At 43.4% G+C, this 19242-nt stretch overlaps 1 protein-coding gene across 3 annotated transcripts in view; it reads left to right on the plus strand.

Annotated features, from left to right (window-relative positions):
* LOC139265594 (protein prune homolog 2-like) overlaps nt 1-19242 on the plus strand; it is an 808581-nt gene that overhangs the window by 750295 nt on the left and 39044 nt on the right. For all 3 annotated transcript variants that reach the window (XM_070882707.1, XM_070882715.1, XM_070882724.1), the window contains 3 exons: nt 13-144; nt 1145-1231; nt 11044-11142. In XM_070882707.1, coding sequence (XP_070738808.1) covers nt 13-144; nt 1145-1231; nt 11044-11142 — 318 coding nt within the window. The remainder of the gene's footprint in view (nt 1-12; nt 145-1144; nt 1232-11043; nt 11143-19242) is intronic.

The raw sequence follows: 19242 nt of genomic DNA on the forward strand, positions 1-19242 counted from the left end.
CTTTTGGGACAGGTATGTGATTAGTACTTTAGAACTCTTGGTAGCTGAGGACTACATGATTATTTATCTGAATGGAGCGACTCCACGAAGAAAGATGCCAGGTTTTAGCTGGATGAAGAAGTGCTATCAAATGATTGATAGAAGGCAAGTATTCTATTTTGTTTGCTGTACAATCAACCTCTCTAGAACAGAGTAAGACTCTTGCCCTGCCCCCTCATCCCCAACCAACAACTTCAGGGGTTTCATTTCAGTATACTTTTTGTAATCAGAGCACCAAAACGCAAGCTCCAATCAAAAATGATAGCTTCTCACTCTTATGCATCACTTCAACCTGGAGACCAGGTGAGTAGAACTGTGAATACTCGTATGATTGATTATGATTGGCAAAAAATGGGCACAGGTTTGTTATCTCCCTTTCTTGGGCCGTAATCTCTCCATTGGTTGTAGGTTGCACAATGGAGAATTAGCTAATTTGATTAAATTCAATTGTGAACCCAAACTGGAGAAAAACCTGAAACTATATTATCCTTGGAAGAAGCATTCGATCAGTGTGCAGCTTATTTAAATATTTTTGATCTAGGTCTGAGATCAACTAAAGGGAATCTGATTGGAAACAGTCTATTTCCTTGACTAAGATTACTAAAGTTGATGAGGAAAAAACTTCTTACATCCACTCACCCCAAAAAAATGTATCTCTCCACTAATTTATTTTGAATAAACCAAATGTTTTTGCTTCTATTACATTACTGAAAGGCTTCCCACAATGAGACAAACAGTAACCTAGTGTTAAATGTCAGAAATAACAACTGAAAAGTAATTTATTACACTGCTGATCTTTGCTATTCTTCACTTCACTGACTGAGTGCAGAATATAAATTTGAAGGTTTCATCAGTTTCTGATTTGTTCACAGTGATAATTTTCCGTGATTTTTTTGAATTCACAATCCATCTGTAAGTATTTTTGTTAAACCAATGAAATAAAACTGTCAGATCACCAATATTGTGAATATAATTTTTTCAAAGTAGTTAAGTTGATAATAAAAACGGCAATTTATCTGTATGTTAGCAATTAGAAAACACAGCAATAGTTTTTGTGTGTCATTAAGAAGTGTGACTGTTGCTAAGAGATTTGTTTTCAATGCAGGTTGAGGAAGAATTTGAAATCGTTTATAATTGTGCATCCGTCGTGGTTTATCAGGACAATCCTCGCTATCACTCGGCCTTTCATTAGGTAGGTGTTACTGTTCTACTATATGATATTCAGAGGGTTAAGCTAAGAATGCTGGGTGTTCATTATTATTCATCATTATGGAATTACTTAAAGGTCAGGCAGATTTTATCTGCACTGTAAATTAAACTGTAATAATTTTAATGAATTCATGAAACAATAATTTTACAGAAGCAAAATTAAAGTCTCAAACACTGGGCTGGATTTTCCGCTCTTGGCCGCCTCTGTTTTTGCCCCAGAGGGACGGCAATGACAGTGGTGAGTACTTCTGGGCGGGTGGCCAACTTCTAGTGCCCAGCCGGGGTTTTCGAGGCCAGTTTCGGCGGGGCGCGGAGCATTGCCACCCGGAAGAGGTGAACCGGTGTGCAACGCCCCTGGTTATGACACCGGCTCAATTTTTTACTCCCATCCGACTCCTAGCGCTCCATAGAACGCCCTGCTGGGAACGCCTGTAGCGGCTGCAGTGAGGTAAGTAATGTCCACCTTGGGTAAGTATGATTGTTTTTTATTTTAGTTTTTTGCGATTTATGTTGTGGTGGCATGGGCTATGTATTGAGAATGTTTTTGGTGGTGTTTTTTTCCCCCCCAGGCATCTCTTAAAGCAATGCCAGGCCAGCTGTTTAGCTCGGGATTTTCACATGCTCAGCTGGCCTAGCGCCCTAAGAGAGGTGTGCAACGCCTCCTTTACCACTCCGTCCCACATTCAGGGCCCAGCTGCCCAATTCTGACTGAGACGCAAACTTTTTCCAGGCGTATCAGGACCACCCCGTCGTCATTAACGCCCCGAAATCCTAAAAGCTAAAAATCCAACCCTGGGATTGTTTTGGTAAATTATAGTCTATTAGAGAAAAATATTAGTTTGATTTTTCACTAATTTCCTACCATGAAAATGGTAACAATTACACCCTAGAGACTTAGGATATTCAGTTATCTAAAGGCAAATATTACAGTGAGCCAAAAGACAATACAATACAAAACCAGAGGCAGAGATTTTCAGCAGTCCAGTCAAAATCAGTATGGAGACTAAATTTTGTGAAAAGGGAGATTGATGTTGTGGCGGGGGAAGTGTTGAACTAGAATGTCAATAATTTAAACTAGGCCTAAACACCATAATCTGGCCAAAGTGTCTAAGCACTCATAAGAAACAGGCATTGCAATGGAGGGCCACAAAAAATATTTTCATGTCGGTGGATCTATCTTTTCAGTAGCACAACCCAACCTATCTGTATGTTGAATGTTGGACCTTAAAATAACAATTTTAATTGTACACTACCTTCTTTCCTTCCCCTCTCCATTTACATATTACTGCTGCTGGAAATCTCACCCCCTCCGGCCTTGTTAGATATGCATTATCTCATGAGCTATGCATTAGGTGCAGTGTGAAACTATGTAATGACCTGACGTCATATTAGTTCAGTTCATTTGGATGCAGGCACAGCCAGTGCCTCAGGAGTTATGGTTGCTATTGTGTCTATTCTAAGCACTTGCAGATCCCAGATAGGCATTGCACATGGTTGTGTTTATCAGAGATTGGAGTTGTCTTGTGCAGTAGTATCAACTAGCTGGTCTCTTTGTGCAGCTGACAGCCACAATGGAACTAAGCATGGGAATTTGGAGGCGGGATAAACCCACCCCTGTTAATGATTCGTCTCTGGTGATGTTACTTTGGGTATTATAATCCTCAGATGAATATAGAGATATAGAAACATAAAAATGTACAGCGCAGAAGGAGGCCATTTCGGCCCATTGTGTCCGCGCCGGCCGACAAAGAGCCACACGGCCCTCGGTCAGGAGCCCTGAAGGTTACATATAAACCTATGAACAATGAACAATGATCGTCAGGTGAAGAGCATCCAGCCCAACCTGTCCGCCCCACACAACTACGATACTCCATGCATTGCAACATTTTACACTCCACCTCAGCCGGAGCCATGCGATCTCCTGGGAGAGGCAAAAAAACAGATTAAAAACCCAGGCCGATTGGGGAAAAAAAAATCTGGGAAAATTCCTCTCCAACCCATCCAGGCGATCAAAATTAGTCCAGGAGATCACTCTGGTCGTAGTAGATTCCCTGAAGTACTTACCATCATGTCTGCGCCAACCAACAAGAGCTTATCCAGTCTAATCCCACTTACCAGCTCTAGGTCCGTATCCCTGCAGGTTACGGCACTTCAAGTACACATCAAAGCACCTTTTAAATGTGGTGAAGGTTTCTGCCTCCACCACCCTTCCAGGCAGCGAGTTCCAGACCCCCACAACCCTCTGCGTGAAGAAGCTTCTCCTCAAATCTCCTCTAAACCTTCCACCAACCAGCCTAAACCTATGCCCCCTCGTAATTGACCCCTCCACCAAGGGAAATAGGCCCTTGCTATTCACTATATCCAGGCCCCTCAAAATTTTATACACCTCAATGAGGTCTCCCCTCAGCCTCCTCTGTTCCAAGGAGAACAAACCCAACCTATCCAATCTGTCTTCATAGCTAAGATTCTCCATTCCAGGCAGCATCCTCATAAATCTCCTCTGCACCCTCTCCAGTGCAAATCATGTTCTGCCTATAATACGGCGACCAGAACTGCACGCAGTATTCCAGCTGTGGTCTAAGCAGTGTATTATACAATTTAAGCATAATCTCCCTACTCTTGTATTCTATGCCGCGGCCAATAAAGGCAAGCATTCCGTATGCCTTCTTAACCACGTTATCCACCTGGGCTGCTACTTTCAGGGATCTGTGGACAAGCACTTTGTTCATCTACACTTCTATGTGGCCTGCCGTTTAATGTATAATCCCTCTCCTTATAACCCTCACTAAGTGCATTACCTCACACTTCTCCAAATTAAATTCCATTTGCCATTGTTCTGTCCACCTGGCCAGTAGATTGACATCCTCCTGCAGTACATTATTTTCCTCTTCATTATTAACCACAAAGCCAATTTTAGTGTCATCTGTAAACTTCTTAATCATACCCCCTATATTCAAATCTAGATCATTAATGTATACCACAAAAAGCAAAGGAGCCAGTACTGAGCCCTGTGAAACCCCACTGGAAACATCCTTCTAGTCACAAAAACTCCCATCAACCATTACCCTTTGCTTCCTATCTCTAAACCAATTTTGGATCCAACTTGCCACTTTGTCCTGGATCCCATGGGCTTTTACTTTCATGACCAGTCTGCCATGTGGACCTTATCAAAAGCTTTGTTAATGTCCATATACACTACTTCGTACACACTACCCTCATCGACCCTCCTGGTTACCTCCTTGAAAAATTAAATCAGGTTAATCAAACACGATCTTCCCTTAACAAATCTGTGCTGACTGTCCGTGATTAATTCTTGACTTTCTAAATGTAGATTTATCCTGTCCTTCAGGATTCTTTCCAATAATTTTCCCACCACTGAGGTTAGGCTGACAGGCCTATAATTACTCGGCCTATCCCTCTCTCCCTTCTTAAACAAGGGTACCACATTAGCAATCCTCCAGTCCTCCGGCATCATGCCTGAATCCAAAGAGGACTGGAAAATTATGGTCAAAGCCTCTGCTATTTCCTCTTTTGCTTCGCTCAACAGCCTGGGATGCATTTCATCCAGGCCTGGGGACTTGGCTACTTTCAAAGCTGCGAAACCCCTTAATACCTCCTGTCTCACTATGTTTATTTCATTCAGATTTTCACACTCCTCCTCAACAATAGTATCTACATTTCCCCTTTCCTTTGTGAAAACAGACACAAAGTATTCATTAAGCATACCCACATCTTCTGCCTCCGCACACAGATTACCCTTATTGTCCCTAATAGGCCCTACCCTTTCTTTAGTTATCCTCTTGCTCTTAATATATTTATAGAACATCTTTGTGTTTTCCTTGATTTTACTTGCCAAGAATTTTTCATGCTCTCTCTTAGCATTCCTAATATCCTTTTTAATTTCATCTCTGAATTTCCTATATTCCTCCAGAGATTCTACAGTATTTAGCCATTGGTGGATGACATAAGCTTCCCTTTTTTTCTTTATCCTCCCTTTTAGGTCCCTTGACATCCCGCGGGCTCTAGAATTGTTATTCCCACCTTTTTTTCTTTAAGGGCACATGTTTGGCCTGAGCCCTCCAGATCTTCTCCTTGACTACCTCCCACTGTTCCGACACTGATTTACCTTCAAGTAGCTGTTTCCAGTCCACTGTGGCCAAATCACTTCTCAACTTAGCAAAGTTAGCTTTTCCCCAATTTGGGACTTTTATTCCTGGTCTATCCTTGTCCTTATCCATAACTACCTTGAATCTGACTGAAGTGATATCCCTTCCACTCGCCCAGCTTCAGTCCCCAAAACTAAATCCAGAACCGTTCCCTCCCGTGTTGGGCTTCTTACATACGGACTAAAAAAATTCTTTTGAATGCATTTTAGGAATTTTGCATCCTCTATACCCTTCACACTATATTTGTCTCAATCAATATTAGGATAGTTGAAATCCCCTACTATTACTGCCCTATTGTTTTTGGACTTCACAGAAATTTGCCTACATATTTGCTCTCCTATCTCCCTCCCACTGTTTGGGGCTCTATAATGCACGCCCAACGGTGTGATCGCCCCTTTTTTACTTTTTCAGTTTGACCCATATGACCTCATTTGATGATCCCTCTAACATATCATCCCTCCTCACAGCTGTAATAGTTTCTTTAATCAGTACTGCGACACCCCCGCTCTCTCTATCCTGTCTAAAACTCCTGTAACAACGAATATTGAGCTGCCAAACCTGACCCTCTTTTAGCCATATGAAGTTAAATATTAGAGCCTCCAAAAACTAATCATAGAATTATAGAAATTTATGGCACAGAAGGAGGCCATTCGGGCCATCATGTCTGTGCCAGCCAAAAAAGAATTATCCAGCCAAATCCCATTTTCCAGCTCTTGGTTATGGCACTTCAAAAACAAAGGAAAAAAGTGCATATCCAAGTACTTTTTAAATGTGATGAGGGTTTCTGCCCCTACCACCCTTTCAGGCAGTGAGTGCCAGACCCCCACCACCCTCTGGGTGAAAAAAGTTCTCCTCAACTCTAATCTGTCTACCAGTTTCATTAAATCTGTGACTGCTGGTTGTTGACACCTCTGCTAAGGGAAATAGTTCCATCCTATTCACTCTATCTGGCCCCCTCATAATGTTATACATCTCAATTAAATCTCCTCTCAGCCTCCTCTGTTCCACAGCAAACATCCTATCCAATCTTTCCTCATAGCTAAAATTCTCCAGTACTGGTAACGTCCCTGTAAATTTCCTCTGTACCCTCCCTAATGCATTCACATCTTTCCTGTAATATGATAACCAGAACTGTACGCTATACTCTAGTTGTGGCTTTCCTCGTGTTTTATACAGTGTCCCGCAGTATGCTACCTGCCACCACCTCAGTAAAACCCCAACATTGCACGAGGTAGAAAAAGCCATAAGACAGCTTAAAAACAAGAAGGCTACGGGAGCGGATGGAATCCCTGCTGAGGCACTGAAGTCCGGTGGAGAGGCGCTGTTGGCGCGAATACATGACCTCCTCTCTCACCTGAAGGGAGGAGAGCATGCCGGGAGATCTCAGAAATGCAGTGATCGTGACCATCTTTAAAAAGTCCGACTGCGGCAACTACAGAGGAATCTCCCTATCAGCCACTGGGAAAGTTGTCGGTAGAGTCCTCATCAACCGTCTTCTCCTTGTGGCCGCGGACCTCCTCCCGGAGTCACAGTGTGGATTTCGTCCCCTACGGGGTACAACAGTCATGATTTTTGCAGCGCGACATCTGCAGGAAAAATGCAGGGAACAGCACCAGCCCTTATACATGGCCTTCTTCGACCTTACAATGGCCTTTGACACTGTCAACCGCGAGGATCTATGGAGCGTCCTCCTCCGTTTCCGATGCCCCCAAAAGTTTATCACCATACTCCACCTGCTCCATGACGACATGCAGGCTGTGATCCTTACCAACGGGTCCATTACAGACCCAATCCACATCCGGACTGGGGTCAAACAAGGCTGCGTCATCGCCCCAACCCTCTTCTCAATCTTCCTCACTGCCATGCTCCACCTCACAATCAACAAGCTCCCCGCTGGAGTGGAACTAAACTACAGAACCAGTGGGAACCTGCTCAACCTTCGCCGTCTCCAGGCCAGGTCCAAGACCACCCCGAGCTCTGTCGTCGGGCTACAATAGGCAGACAACACCTGCATCTGTGCACACACAGAGACTGAACTCCAGGACATATTTACTGAGGCGAACGAAAGCACGGAACTTATGCTAAACATCCGTAAGACAAATCTCCTCCACCAGCCTGTCCTCACCGCACAGCACTGCCCCCCAGTCATCAACATCCACGCTGCGGCCCTGGAAACGTGGACCATTTCCCTTACCTTGGGAGCCTACTATCAACAAGAGCAGACATTGATGACGAGATTCAACACCGCCTCCAGTGCGCCAGTGCAGCCTTCGGCTGGCTGAGGAAAAGAGTGTTAGAAGACCAGGCCCTCAAATCTGCCACTAAGCTCATGGTCTACAGGGCTGTAGTAATACCTGCCCTCCTGTATGGCCCAGAAACATGGACCATATACAGTAGACACCTCAAGTCGCTGGAGAAATACCACCAATGATGTATCTGTAAGATCCTACAAATCCCCTGGGAGGACAGACGCACCAACATTAGCGTCCCCGACCAAGCCAACATCCCCAGCATTGAAGCACTGACCACACTTGATCAACTCCACTGGGCAGGCCACATTGTCCGCATGCTAGACACTGAACTCCCAAAGCAAGCGCTCTACTCGGACTCCTTCACGGCAAACAAGCCAAAGGTGGGCAGAGGAAACGTTACAAGGATACCCTCAAAGCCTCCCTGATAAAGTGCAACATCCCCACCGACACCTGAGAGTCTCTGGCGAAAGACTGCCTTAAGTGGAGAAAGTGCATCCGGGAGGGCGCTGAGCACCTCGAGTCTCATCGCTGAAAGCATGCAGAAATCAAGCGCAGGCAGCGGAAAGAGCATGCAGCAAATCTATCCCACCCTCGCTTACCCTAAACGACTATCTGTCCCACCTGTGACAGGGACTGTGGCTCTCATATTGGACCGTTCAGCCACCTAAGAACTTATTTTAAGAGTGGAAGCAAGTCTTCCTCGATTCTGAGAGACTGCCTATGATGATGATGCCGTTCAAGCATAACCTTTCTGCTCTTGTATTCTATGCCTAAGCTAATAAAGGAAAGTATCCCATATGCCTTCTTAATCACCTTATCTACCTGTCCTGCTACCTTCAGGGATCTGTGAACATGCACTATAAGGAACCTCTGTTCCTCTATGATTTATTGTGTATTCCTTTGCCTTGTTAGCCCTCCCCAATTTCATTACCTCACTAATTTTCATTTGAATTAATTAATTAATACTAACTGCTTCCACCGTCTCTATAGGGAGCCTTTTCCATAGATTGTCTACTCACTCACGACGGTCAAGAGTTAAACCCCAAAAACAGGGAACTCGTCCCTAACCTGCCACATATGTGCCCGTTGCAGTTTTTAACAGCAGAGGGGAATGAGGCATGCATGTGTCCCATCTTGGAGAGGCAGGACACTTTGTTATCATATTTAAATCAGGCTCCCACAGTGCACTTGGAAGCCTAATTTAAATTTAGCAGCTGCCGGCCGGGTATCTCTGGCAGTGAAAGAGAGGCGAGAGCTGCAGGTTCAAGAAGCTAAGTGCTTTTTATAGCACTCCTTTTGGTCCAAAAGGAGCAGGCGTGCTCCCCCTGACCCCTCAAGTAAACTTTCAGACTTGCTTCTGCCGATTGCGGCCTCTCTCCCTGCCGGCCATGATTGGCAACTTCCAACCCCCGCTCCGGCCACTCCACTTCCAGCTTGCCATCCTCATCTGCTCCACAATCGAACTATGCAGGGACTTTCCCCACATGTCCCCAGCTGAGGCCTCCTGCCGCTAGCTTTTCTGCTCGGCAACCGGCCAAGCTATTAATCTGGCCGATGCGGGTGGGAAACGGAAGAAAAAGGTTATAAATTGGGTCTTGCTATTAAATTTGGCAGGACCTTAGCATCCCCAGCCTTGCCGGTGATGGTGCTCCCATGCGCCTGCTGCCCTTGTCCTTCTAGGTGGTAGAGGTCATGTGTTTGGGAGGTGCTGCCGAAGAAATCTTGGCGAGTTGCTGCAGTGCATCTTGTAGATGATACACTTTGCAGCCATGGTACGCCGGTGGTGGAGGGAGTGAATGTTGAAGGTGGTGGATGGGGTGCCAATCAAGTGGGCTGCTTTGTCCTGGATGGTGTCGAGCTTCTTCAGTGTTGTTGGAGCTGCACTCATCCAGGCAAGTGGAGAGTATTCCATCACACTCCTGATTGGTAGATGGTAGAAAGACTTTGGGGAGTCAGTAGGTGAGACATTCGCTGCAGAATGCACAGCCTCTGATGTGCTCGATCAGTAATGATACTACCGAGCCATTCTTGGTGATGGACAATGAAGTCCCCCACCCAGAGTACATTCAGTGCTTTTGCTCAGTGCTTCTTCCAAGTGGTATTCAACATGGAGGAGTACTGATTCATCAGTTGAGGGAGGGCAGTAGGTGGTAATCAGCAGGGAATTTCCTTGCCCACGCTTGATCTGAAGCCATGAGACTTTATGAGGTCCAGAGTCAATGTTGAGGACTCCCAGAGCCACTCCTTCCCAACTGCCGGTAGGACAGGACATTCGCAGGGATGGTGATGGAGGAGTCTGGGACATTGGCTGAAAGGTATGATTCTGTGAGTATGACTATGTCAGGCTGTTGCTTGATGAGTCTGTGGGACAGCTCTCCCAATTTTGGCACATGTCCCCAGATGTTAGTGAGGAGGACTTTGCAGGGTCGACTGGGCTTGGTGTACAGTTGTCGTGTCCAAAGCTGGTGCCGAGGTCAATGCCGAGTGGTCTGTCCGGTTTTATTCTTATTCTTATTTTCTATAACGGCTTGTTACAACTGAATGGCTTACTAGCCCATTTCAGAGGGCAGTTAAGTGTCAACCACATTGCTGTGGGTCTGGAGTCACATATAGGTTAGACCAGGTAAGGGCGACAGATTTCCTTCCCTTAAGGACATCAGTGAATCAGATGGGTTTTTACAACAATCCGGTAGTTTCATGGTTACCATTACTGACACTAGCTTTTTATTCCAGATTTAAAAAACATTTTAACTGAATTTAATTCCATAACTGCGGAGGTAGGATTTGAACTCATGTCTCTGAATTATTAGTCCAGGCCTCTGGATTACTAGTCTCATAATTTGACCATTATGATACCGTTCCCATTATACAACTGTTTTCAATATACATATTGGTAGAATTATCAGTCAGATCAAATGTTTGCATGTATCTGAAATGTGTGTCTTGTCTATCAAGCAGAGAATCCATCCTGAGATGTTATAAATTGAAGGAGGATGTACAGTGGCAGGCATGTGCCCAAGCTGCAATCCATCCTGTGTAACTGGTCCAGATCAGAAAACTGATCAACTACATCCTATCAGCAAATGCCCTAAATAGGCACAATCTGAGGTTTTTTTTTAATGTACAGGTTCTTACATTGAACTTGCATCAATATGGGCAAAAATGAAAGGTGTGAAAAATTCCTCAGATGGTCCTCAAATACTTTAGAATGACATGGAACAAATGTTCCATTTAGGGCACTTGGGACATTGACCCACTTGCAGTAAATGTAAACTTATTTTAGAAAACTTTTGAGAAGAGATTGCTCAGTAATATTGTGTTTATCTTTATGCTTTGAAAGATATAAAAATATTTTTTAAATAATTTATTTTCATCAGTTCGAAGTTCAGCAGTAAGATAAGATACGTCAGTAGCCTGGCTGAGCTGGAGGAGCTGATTCCCATGCAGCATGTTCAGATTCCAGAGACTATAATAAAGTGAGTAATGTATTTCACATTCAGATAGAGTTGATGTGTACATACTCTAATAACATTTGCGCTGAAGTCCTTAAAATTATATTAAGTTAATTATTTCCTCTTTACAATGTTTGGTAATTATATATTTTAAGTGTACTATAAATGCTTTAGTTTGTGATGCCTTCTAATGTGTATATTTATTTTATATACTCTTCTAAATTAATGTAAAAGTGAATTTGAACACAAGGAGTATTACCATATCTCCTATACCATGATACCTGTGGTGAACTATGCATATTTTACCTTTATTAATCTTGAAAGGCTTATATTCACTGAAATTTTGAAGAATGAGAGGGGATCTCACAGAAACATATAAAATTCTGACGGGATTGGACAGGTTAGATGCAGGAAGAATGTTCCCGATGTTGGGGAAGTTCAGAACCAGCGGTCACAGTCTAAGGATAAGGGGTAAGCCATTTAGGACCGAGATGAGGAGAAACTTCTTCACTCAGAGAATTGTGAACCTGTGGAATTCTCTACCGCAGAAAGTTGTTGAGGCCAGTTTGTTAGATATATTCAAAAGGGAGTTAGATGTGGCCCTTATGGCTAAAGGGATCAAGGGGTATGGAGAGAAAGCAGGAATGGGGTACTGAAGTTGCATGATCAGCCATGATCATATTGAATGGTGATGCAGGCTTGAAGGGCCGAATGGCCTACTCCTGCACCTATTTTCTATGTTTCTATGGGGAGCGGGCAGGGAAGTGGACCTGAGTCCATGATCGGATCAGCCATGATCGTATTAAATGGCGGAGCAGGCTCGAGGGGCCGTATGACCTACTCCTGCTTCTATTTCTTATGTTCTTATGTAATCTGCCAAATTTTTACCTGCTCACTTAGCCTGTCCAAATCCCTTTTCATGCACAAAGACCCCTGGGGGGTCTTTCTGCATGAAACACAGAAAGTTAGTATGCAGGTACAGCAAGTAATCAGGAAGACAAATGGAATATTGGCCTTTATTGCAAGAGGGATGAAGTATAAACGCAAAGAAGTCCTGCTACAACTGTACAGAGTATTGGTGAGGCTACACCTGGAGTACTGCGTGCAGTTTTGGTCTCCTCATTTAAGGAAAGATATACTTGCATTGGAGGCCGTTCAGAGAAGGTTCACTAGGTTGATTCCAGAGATGAGGGGGTTCACTTATGAAGGTAGGTTGAGTAGGTTGGGCCTATACTCATTGGAGTTCAGAAGAATGAGAGGTGATCTTATCGAAGCATATAAGATAATGAGGGGACTTGACAAGGTGGATGCAGAGAGGATATTTCCACTCATAGGGGAAACTAAAACTAGGGGCCATCGTCTCAGAATAAGGGACCACCCATTTAAAACTGAGATGGAGGAATTTCTTCTGTGGATTGTAAATCTGTGGAATTCTCTACCCCAGAGAGCTGTGGAGGCTGAGTCATTGAAAATATTTAAGGCGAAGATGGACAGATTTTTGAGCGATAAGGGAATAAAGAGTTATGAAGATCGGGCAGGGAAGTGGAGCTGTGTTCATGATCAGATCAGCCATGATATTAAATGGTGGAGCAGGCTCGAGGGGCCAAATGGCCTACTCCTGCTCCTATTTCTTATGTTCTTATGATTGACCCACATGCTGCAGTTTGTGTTGGTTTAATTCACTACTGTGGACAACTTTATCCTGAGACTCCAGCCCCTTCCTGTCTAGTGCCCTTGGCTTTACATTGCTCAAGGATCACAGTTACTACTTTAGTTTGCTATCATTATTACCACCATCTTAACTCAAGACGTCTCTTGTTAAGGTTTGCTTCACTGGCATCTACAATTTATCTCAGAACCACTGAGAGTCCTTGACCTCAGAGTTAGCACCATTCTATAATCATGAACAATGCAGTGCAACCTTCGTCAGTAGAGATCTTTTTAATCAGCTGCCTTCCCAATTATTCAGTAGAATTTTTATGGGACAAAGGGAGTGAAATTCGATTAAGCTCAAAAACAGGCCCAGGGAGCGCGAAGCATGATCTGTCGTGCTCGTTCAAAGTGGTGCAGGCAACACGCAAAATTCGTGCCACCTGCTTATTATAGTGATTGGAGCGCTCAACTAAACGTGCTGCTCTTTGGCTTAGCGCTCAAGAGGGAAGCCAATATCAAGTGCAGTTCAATGGCCAATAAAATTTTGCCTCGGCTCTCTGCACCACTTAAAGGGGAGGTGCTTTGTTGCAGAACCACCTCATTGTCACTCTGAAGCCATGGCTCAAAAGGGAAGAGAGAGGGCAAGGAAGTTCTCAGATGCAGCACTGGAGGCCTTGTTCCATTCCGGCGAGGGTGGCAGGGAGTGGCGGTGCAGGAGGCCTTCCAGGCAGCACACCAGAAGGCAGTGGGAGGAGATAGGAGAAGCTGTCAGTGTGTTGCCCAGTGCTGTAAGAAATTTAATGATTGACCTCACACGAGGTGATTGCGGAACCCGTGGTGGCAAGGGCTATGCCCTAATAATGGCCAAGTTGTGGAGGATGCATGTGAACAAAACCAAATGGGACACCCACTCTAGCATGTACTGGAGGGCTTGTTCCGAATGGTTAAGGCAGTAGTACCGTTGCTTCAGCACTCCGATGGTCTGCTCGATGAGGTTCCTCAAGGCAGCATGTCTTTCATTATTTGAGTGCCGGCCATGAGTGGTGGGGTTGTGGAGGGGAGTCATCAGCCAGCTGTAGAGTGAATAGCCCTTGTGTCTGAACAGCCCCCCCTTGTATTCGACATGGCGGCTAGAAGACTGCAGGCACTGCAGACTGGCACAGGATGAAGGCATCATGACTGCTGCACTATACCGGGCATTCACCATCATGATGTGCTGGGTGTGATCGCACACCAACTGAACATTAAGTGACTGGTAGCCGTTGCGGTTGTGGTACAGTTCAGGATTGATATACAGTGCCCGCAAAGCCACGTGCATGCAGTTGATGGCACCTTGCACTATGGGGAAGCCTGATAGCCTGTCAAAGCCACATGCACGCTCCTCCAGAGAGAAGATAAAGAAGTCCCTTCCCTGGTGTTCAGAACCTCTGGGACCACCCGGCTGCAGCGATGGATGTTGAATTAGCTATGTCTCCTGCTCCAGATTTGAAAGACTCGGTGGCAAAAAAAATGAGGGCCCCAGTGACCTTGAGGGCCACTGGGAGAGCCATCATTACCCTGTTCTGAGTCTGCAGGTCTGATTCCATGAGGTGGCCGAGTCTGTGATCACCTCCTTGGTGAAGCGGAGCCCCCTAATTCACTGCTCCAGCCTTAAGTGCAGGTAGGAGAAGTACTCTCGGAAGACCCGAGGTGGGTAAGGCCTACATCAGACAGTCCTCCTCCTCCTCCCTCTGCGAGTAGCTTGTCCTCTATTTTTGCTGCCTCTCTTTCATCTCCCTTTCATACTCGAGTTTGCGAGGGGTACTTCAAGTAGAGCCCCCATGACTGAGAGTAAATGGTCTGAGCAGAACCTTTGAAATCAGAAGCAATGCGTTCTTGCAGCACCACTCCCTGCCACCTCACAAGTTTAAATTACTGTAGAAAGCTCCAAACAGTTACACAAACTTACACAGAACCAGTAGAAATCAAAAAACAAGTCACCTGCAGGTTGTTGATGATCCCTTTAAATAGCACTGGTGGGTTCCTCATGCAGCTGAATGTACATTCAGCTGTTCATGTTTTGGTGTGGCGTTGAATGGAGCGGTGACATCCAAAATGGCAGGTCGTGCGTCAAATCAACGTTGCACATTCATTGACGTCTGCCTCATTACCATTTTTCTAGTGGGAGTAGGCAACTGCAGTACTGCCAAAATGGCAGCTGTCGTGGGACGCGCTGGAAGTAGGTGGATGCCAGGCTTCCATTTTTTTTCCTGAAACTGGCCTTAACAATCGGCACTAAGGTGCCAGATTTCATGGCCAAAGTCTTTCTGATGTGTCTTTCATTGTGCAATGCATTAACAACATCCTCCTGACTGATGAAGACTAAATGTTATTTTATTTGTAATTTGTATTGTACTTAATTTTTTCCTGTGCCTAGGGTATTACTGTACCATACATGAAAGATCAAACTTTAAAGATTTGTGATTATCTGCCAATTTCCACTATTCACCTGAAGCGGATGATGGAGATTCCACTGTAAAATAGAATTATTGACTAGATTCTTGAAGGCTTAATGTACTGACTGACAACATTAAAAGGAAGAATAAACAATTGAATCACTAACTAAAGTGATGAATTAATAATGGATTGAAAATAAAATTCTAGTTTAGTGGAATAAATAAATCTATGATTGAGCCTTTTGAGTATGTAGTCAGGTTTCTTCATTGGAATAAATTATTACAAAACTGTAGGCCTTTGCAGGGAACTTCTAAGAAATATTTCAATTTTACAAAGTTTTAAACACTGCAATAAATTCCATGTAAAACTTCCAGTCTTAATCATTTGGCAAATACAAAACAAGTTAATTTAATGATGAGATAGTAAATGATTGATTTACTTCAAGCACTGGAGTAATTGCTGATTCTCGCTAAATGGAAGAAATAAACACCTGATTGTTTTAAATAAGTAAATTACAGGATTCAATACCAGAATAATTCATCTTATTTCTGATGATCTCTACCTTAATATGCCAGTCTACACTTCTAGATGCTAGCTCATTTTAGTAGACAGTTCCCCAGCTCAGGTTGCTTAGCTTCGGCCGAGATACTATTTGTCAGATAGCTCAGATTGGTGTTCTGCCAAGCTGCTTTTGATTTTCTCTCCAACTAAGGCCCTATTACAGCTAGAAGAGTGGTTTGCTCTCCTGAACTGCCTCACCACCAGTTGCCATCAAACTTTCCAAAGACAGTTCAGCATTGCTTTAACAATCAGTTTACATTAAGAATTGTATTCCAAAGCACTAGGACAACAAGGAACAAATTACATGTGTAAGCTTGTAATGTATCTGTTGAATTCTTTTTATAAGAGAGAGGCATCCTTAAGAAGCTCATTCTGTACAACTGACTGCTGCCTGTTACCTGTTACCCCTCAGCCCCAGTTAAAATCCTTCAACATCCTCATTTATTTTCTCTCTATATCTGTTTTGGAATATATTTTATTACTTTGTGGGCTATAACCTGCTTTTAGTTTTCTTCCCTTATTGCCCTTTCTCAGGCTGCACGAGTCATCCAGATGAGAGTTTTAAAAACCACCAATTCCAGTTGCTTGAAATACTCATTTAAATAGTTTTCACTGGCTGTATTTTTTGTTCAGTACGTCCATATGGTTATGTAGTTGAGATAAGGAACTCAGTAGAAGGGGTGATGGAATCTGAAAGCCATGTAAGAACATAAGAACATAAGAAATAGGAGCAGGAGTAGGCCATTTGGCTCAGCTCCACTTCCCTGCCCTGTTCCTTATAAACCTTTACTCACTTAATCGCTCAAAAATCTGTCTATCTCTGCCTTAAATATATTCAATGACCCAGCCTCCACAGCTCTCTGGCACAGAGAATTCCACAGATTTACAACCCTCTGAGAGAAGAAATTCCTCTTCATTTCAGCTTTAAATAGGCGACCCTTTATTCTGAAACTATGGCCCCTAATTCTAAATTCCTCCATGAGTGGAAATATCCTCTCTGCATCTACCTTGTCGAGCCCCCTCAGTATCTTATATGTTTCAATAAGATCACCGCTCATTCTTCTGAACTCCAATGAGTATAGGCCCAACCTGTTCAACCTTTTTTCATAAGTCAACCCCTTCATCTCAGGAAGCAACCTAGTGAACCTTCTCCAATGCAAATATATCCTTCCTTAAATAAGGATACCAAAACTGTACTCAGTACTCTAGGTGTGGCCTCACCAATACCCTGTACAGTTGTAGCAGGACTTCTCTACTTTTATACACCAACCCCTTGCAATAAAGGCCAACATTCCATTTGCCTTCCTGATTACTTGCATACTAACTTTTTGTGTTTCGTGCACAAGGACCCCCAGGCCTCTCTACTGCAGCATTTTGTAATTTCTCTCCATTTAAATAATAATTTGCTTTTGTATTTTTTCTGCCAAAGTGGATAACCTCACACTTTCCCACATTATATTCTATCTGCCAAATTTTTGCCCGCTCACCTAGCCTGTCTATAATCCCTTTGCAGATTTTTTTTGTGTCCTCCTCAAAACTTGCTTTCCCACCTATCTTTGTATCATCAGCAAAATTGGCTACATTACACTCGGTCCCTTCATCCAAATCATTAATATAAATTGTAAATAGTTGAGGCCCCAGCACCGATCCCTGTGGCACCCCACTAGTTACCGTTTGCCATCCGGAAAATGACCCATCTGTTTTCTGTTAGTTAGCCAAACCTCGGTCCATGCTAATATATTACTCCCAACCCTGTGAACTTTTATCTTGTGCAGTAACCTTTTATGTGGCACCTTATCAAATGCCTTCTGGAAATCCAAATACACCATGTCCACTGGTTCCCCCTTATCCACCCTGCTCGTTACATCATGAAAGAACTCCAGCAAATTTGCCAAACATGATTCCCCTTTCATAAAACCATGTTGACTCTGCTTGACTGAACTATGCTTTTCCAAATGTCCTGCTACTGCTTCCTTAATAATGGACTCTAATATTTTCCCAATGACCTCCCCAGAATCCAGGGAATTTTGGTAGATTGCAACCAATGCATCCACTATCTCTGCAGCCACTTCTTTTAAGACCCTAGGATGCAAGCCATCCGGTCCAGGGCACTTGTCCACATTTAGTCCCATTATTTTACTGAGTACAATTTCTTTAGTGATTGTGATTGTTTTAAGTTCCTCCCCACTATAGCCCCCTTGATTATCCATTATTGGGATGTTTTTAGTGTCTTCTACCATGAAGACCGATACAAAATATTTGTTCAAAATCTCTGCCATTTCCATGTTCCCCAACATTAATTCACCAGTCTCAACCTCTAAGGGACCAACATTTACTTTAGCCACTCTCTTCCTTTTTATATACCTGTAGAAACTCTTATATGTTTTTATATTCCTTGCTAGTTTACTTTCATAATCTATCTTCTCTCTTTTTTTTAGTCATTCTTTGCTTTTTTTTAAAAAAGTTTCCTCTGGCCTCCCACTAATCTTGGCCACTTTGTATGCCATTGTTTTCAATTTGATACAATCCTTCATTTCCTTAGTTAACCACAGATGATTATCCCTTCTCTTAAAGTCTTTCCTTCTCATTGGGATATATTTTTGTTGTGAGATATAAAATATCTCCTTAAATGTCTGCCACTGCTCATCAACCGTCTTACACTTTAATCTATTTTCCCAGTCCACTTTAGCCAACTCTGCCTTCATACCTTTGTAGTCTCCTTTATTTAAGCTTAGGACACTGGTTTGAGATCCCACTTTCTCACCCTCCAACTGAATTTGAAAACCATGCTATGATCACTCTTTCCTCGAGGATCCTTTACTAGGAGATCATTTATTAATCCTGTCACGTTACACAGTACCAGATCTAAGATAGCCAGCTCCCTCGTTGGTTCCGCAATGTGCTCTTCAAGGAAACTATCACCGATACACTCTACGAACTCTTCCTCAAGGCTACCCTGGCCAATTTGATTTGCCCAATCAATATGAAGATTAAAATTGCCCATGATTATTGCCGTTTCTTTTTTACAAGCCTCCATTATTTCCAGATTTATACTCCGTCCAACAGTACAGCTACAGTTAGAGGGCCTATAGACTATGCCCACCAGTGACTTCTTCCCTTTATTATTCCTTCTCTCCACCCAAAATGATTCTATATCTTGATCTTCTGAGCCAATATCATTTCTCACTATTGCACTGATCGCATCCTTTATTACCGAGCTACCCCACCTCCTTTTCCTTTCTGTCTGTCCTTCCGAATTTTCAAATACCCCTGAATATTTAGTTCCTAGCTGTGGTCACCTTGCAACCACGTCTCTGTAATGACTATCAGATCATACCCATTTATATCTATTTGTGCTGTCAACTCATCTATTTTGTTACGAATGCTGCATGTATTCAGATAAACAGCTTTTAGTTTTTTTTTTTACCATTTTTCCCTGCTTTGACCCTACTTTCTGATGATGTTTATACATTC

The sequence above is a fragment of the Pristiophorus japonicus genome, chromosome 1 (genome assembly GCF_044704955.1).
Source record: "Pristiophorus japonicus isolate sPriJap1 chromosome 1, sPriJap1.hap1, whole genome shotgun sequence".
NCBI lineage: Eukaryota > Metazoa > Chordata > Chondrichthyes > Pristiophoridae > Pristiophorus > Pristiophorus japonicus.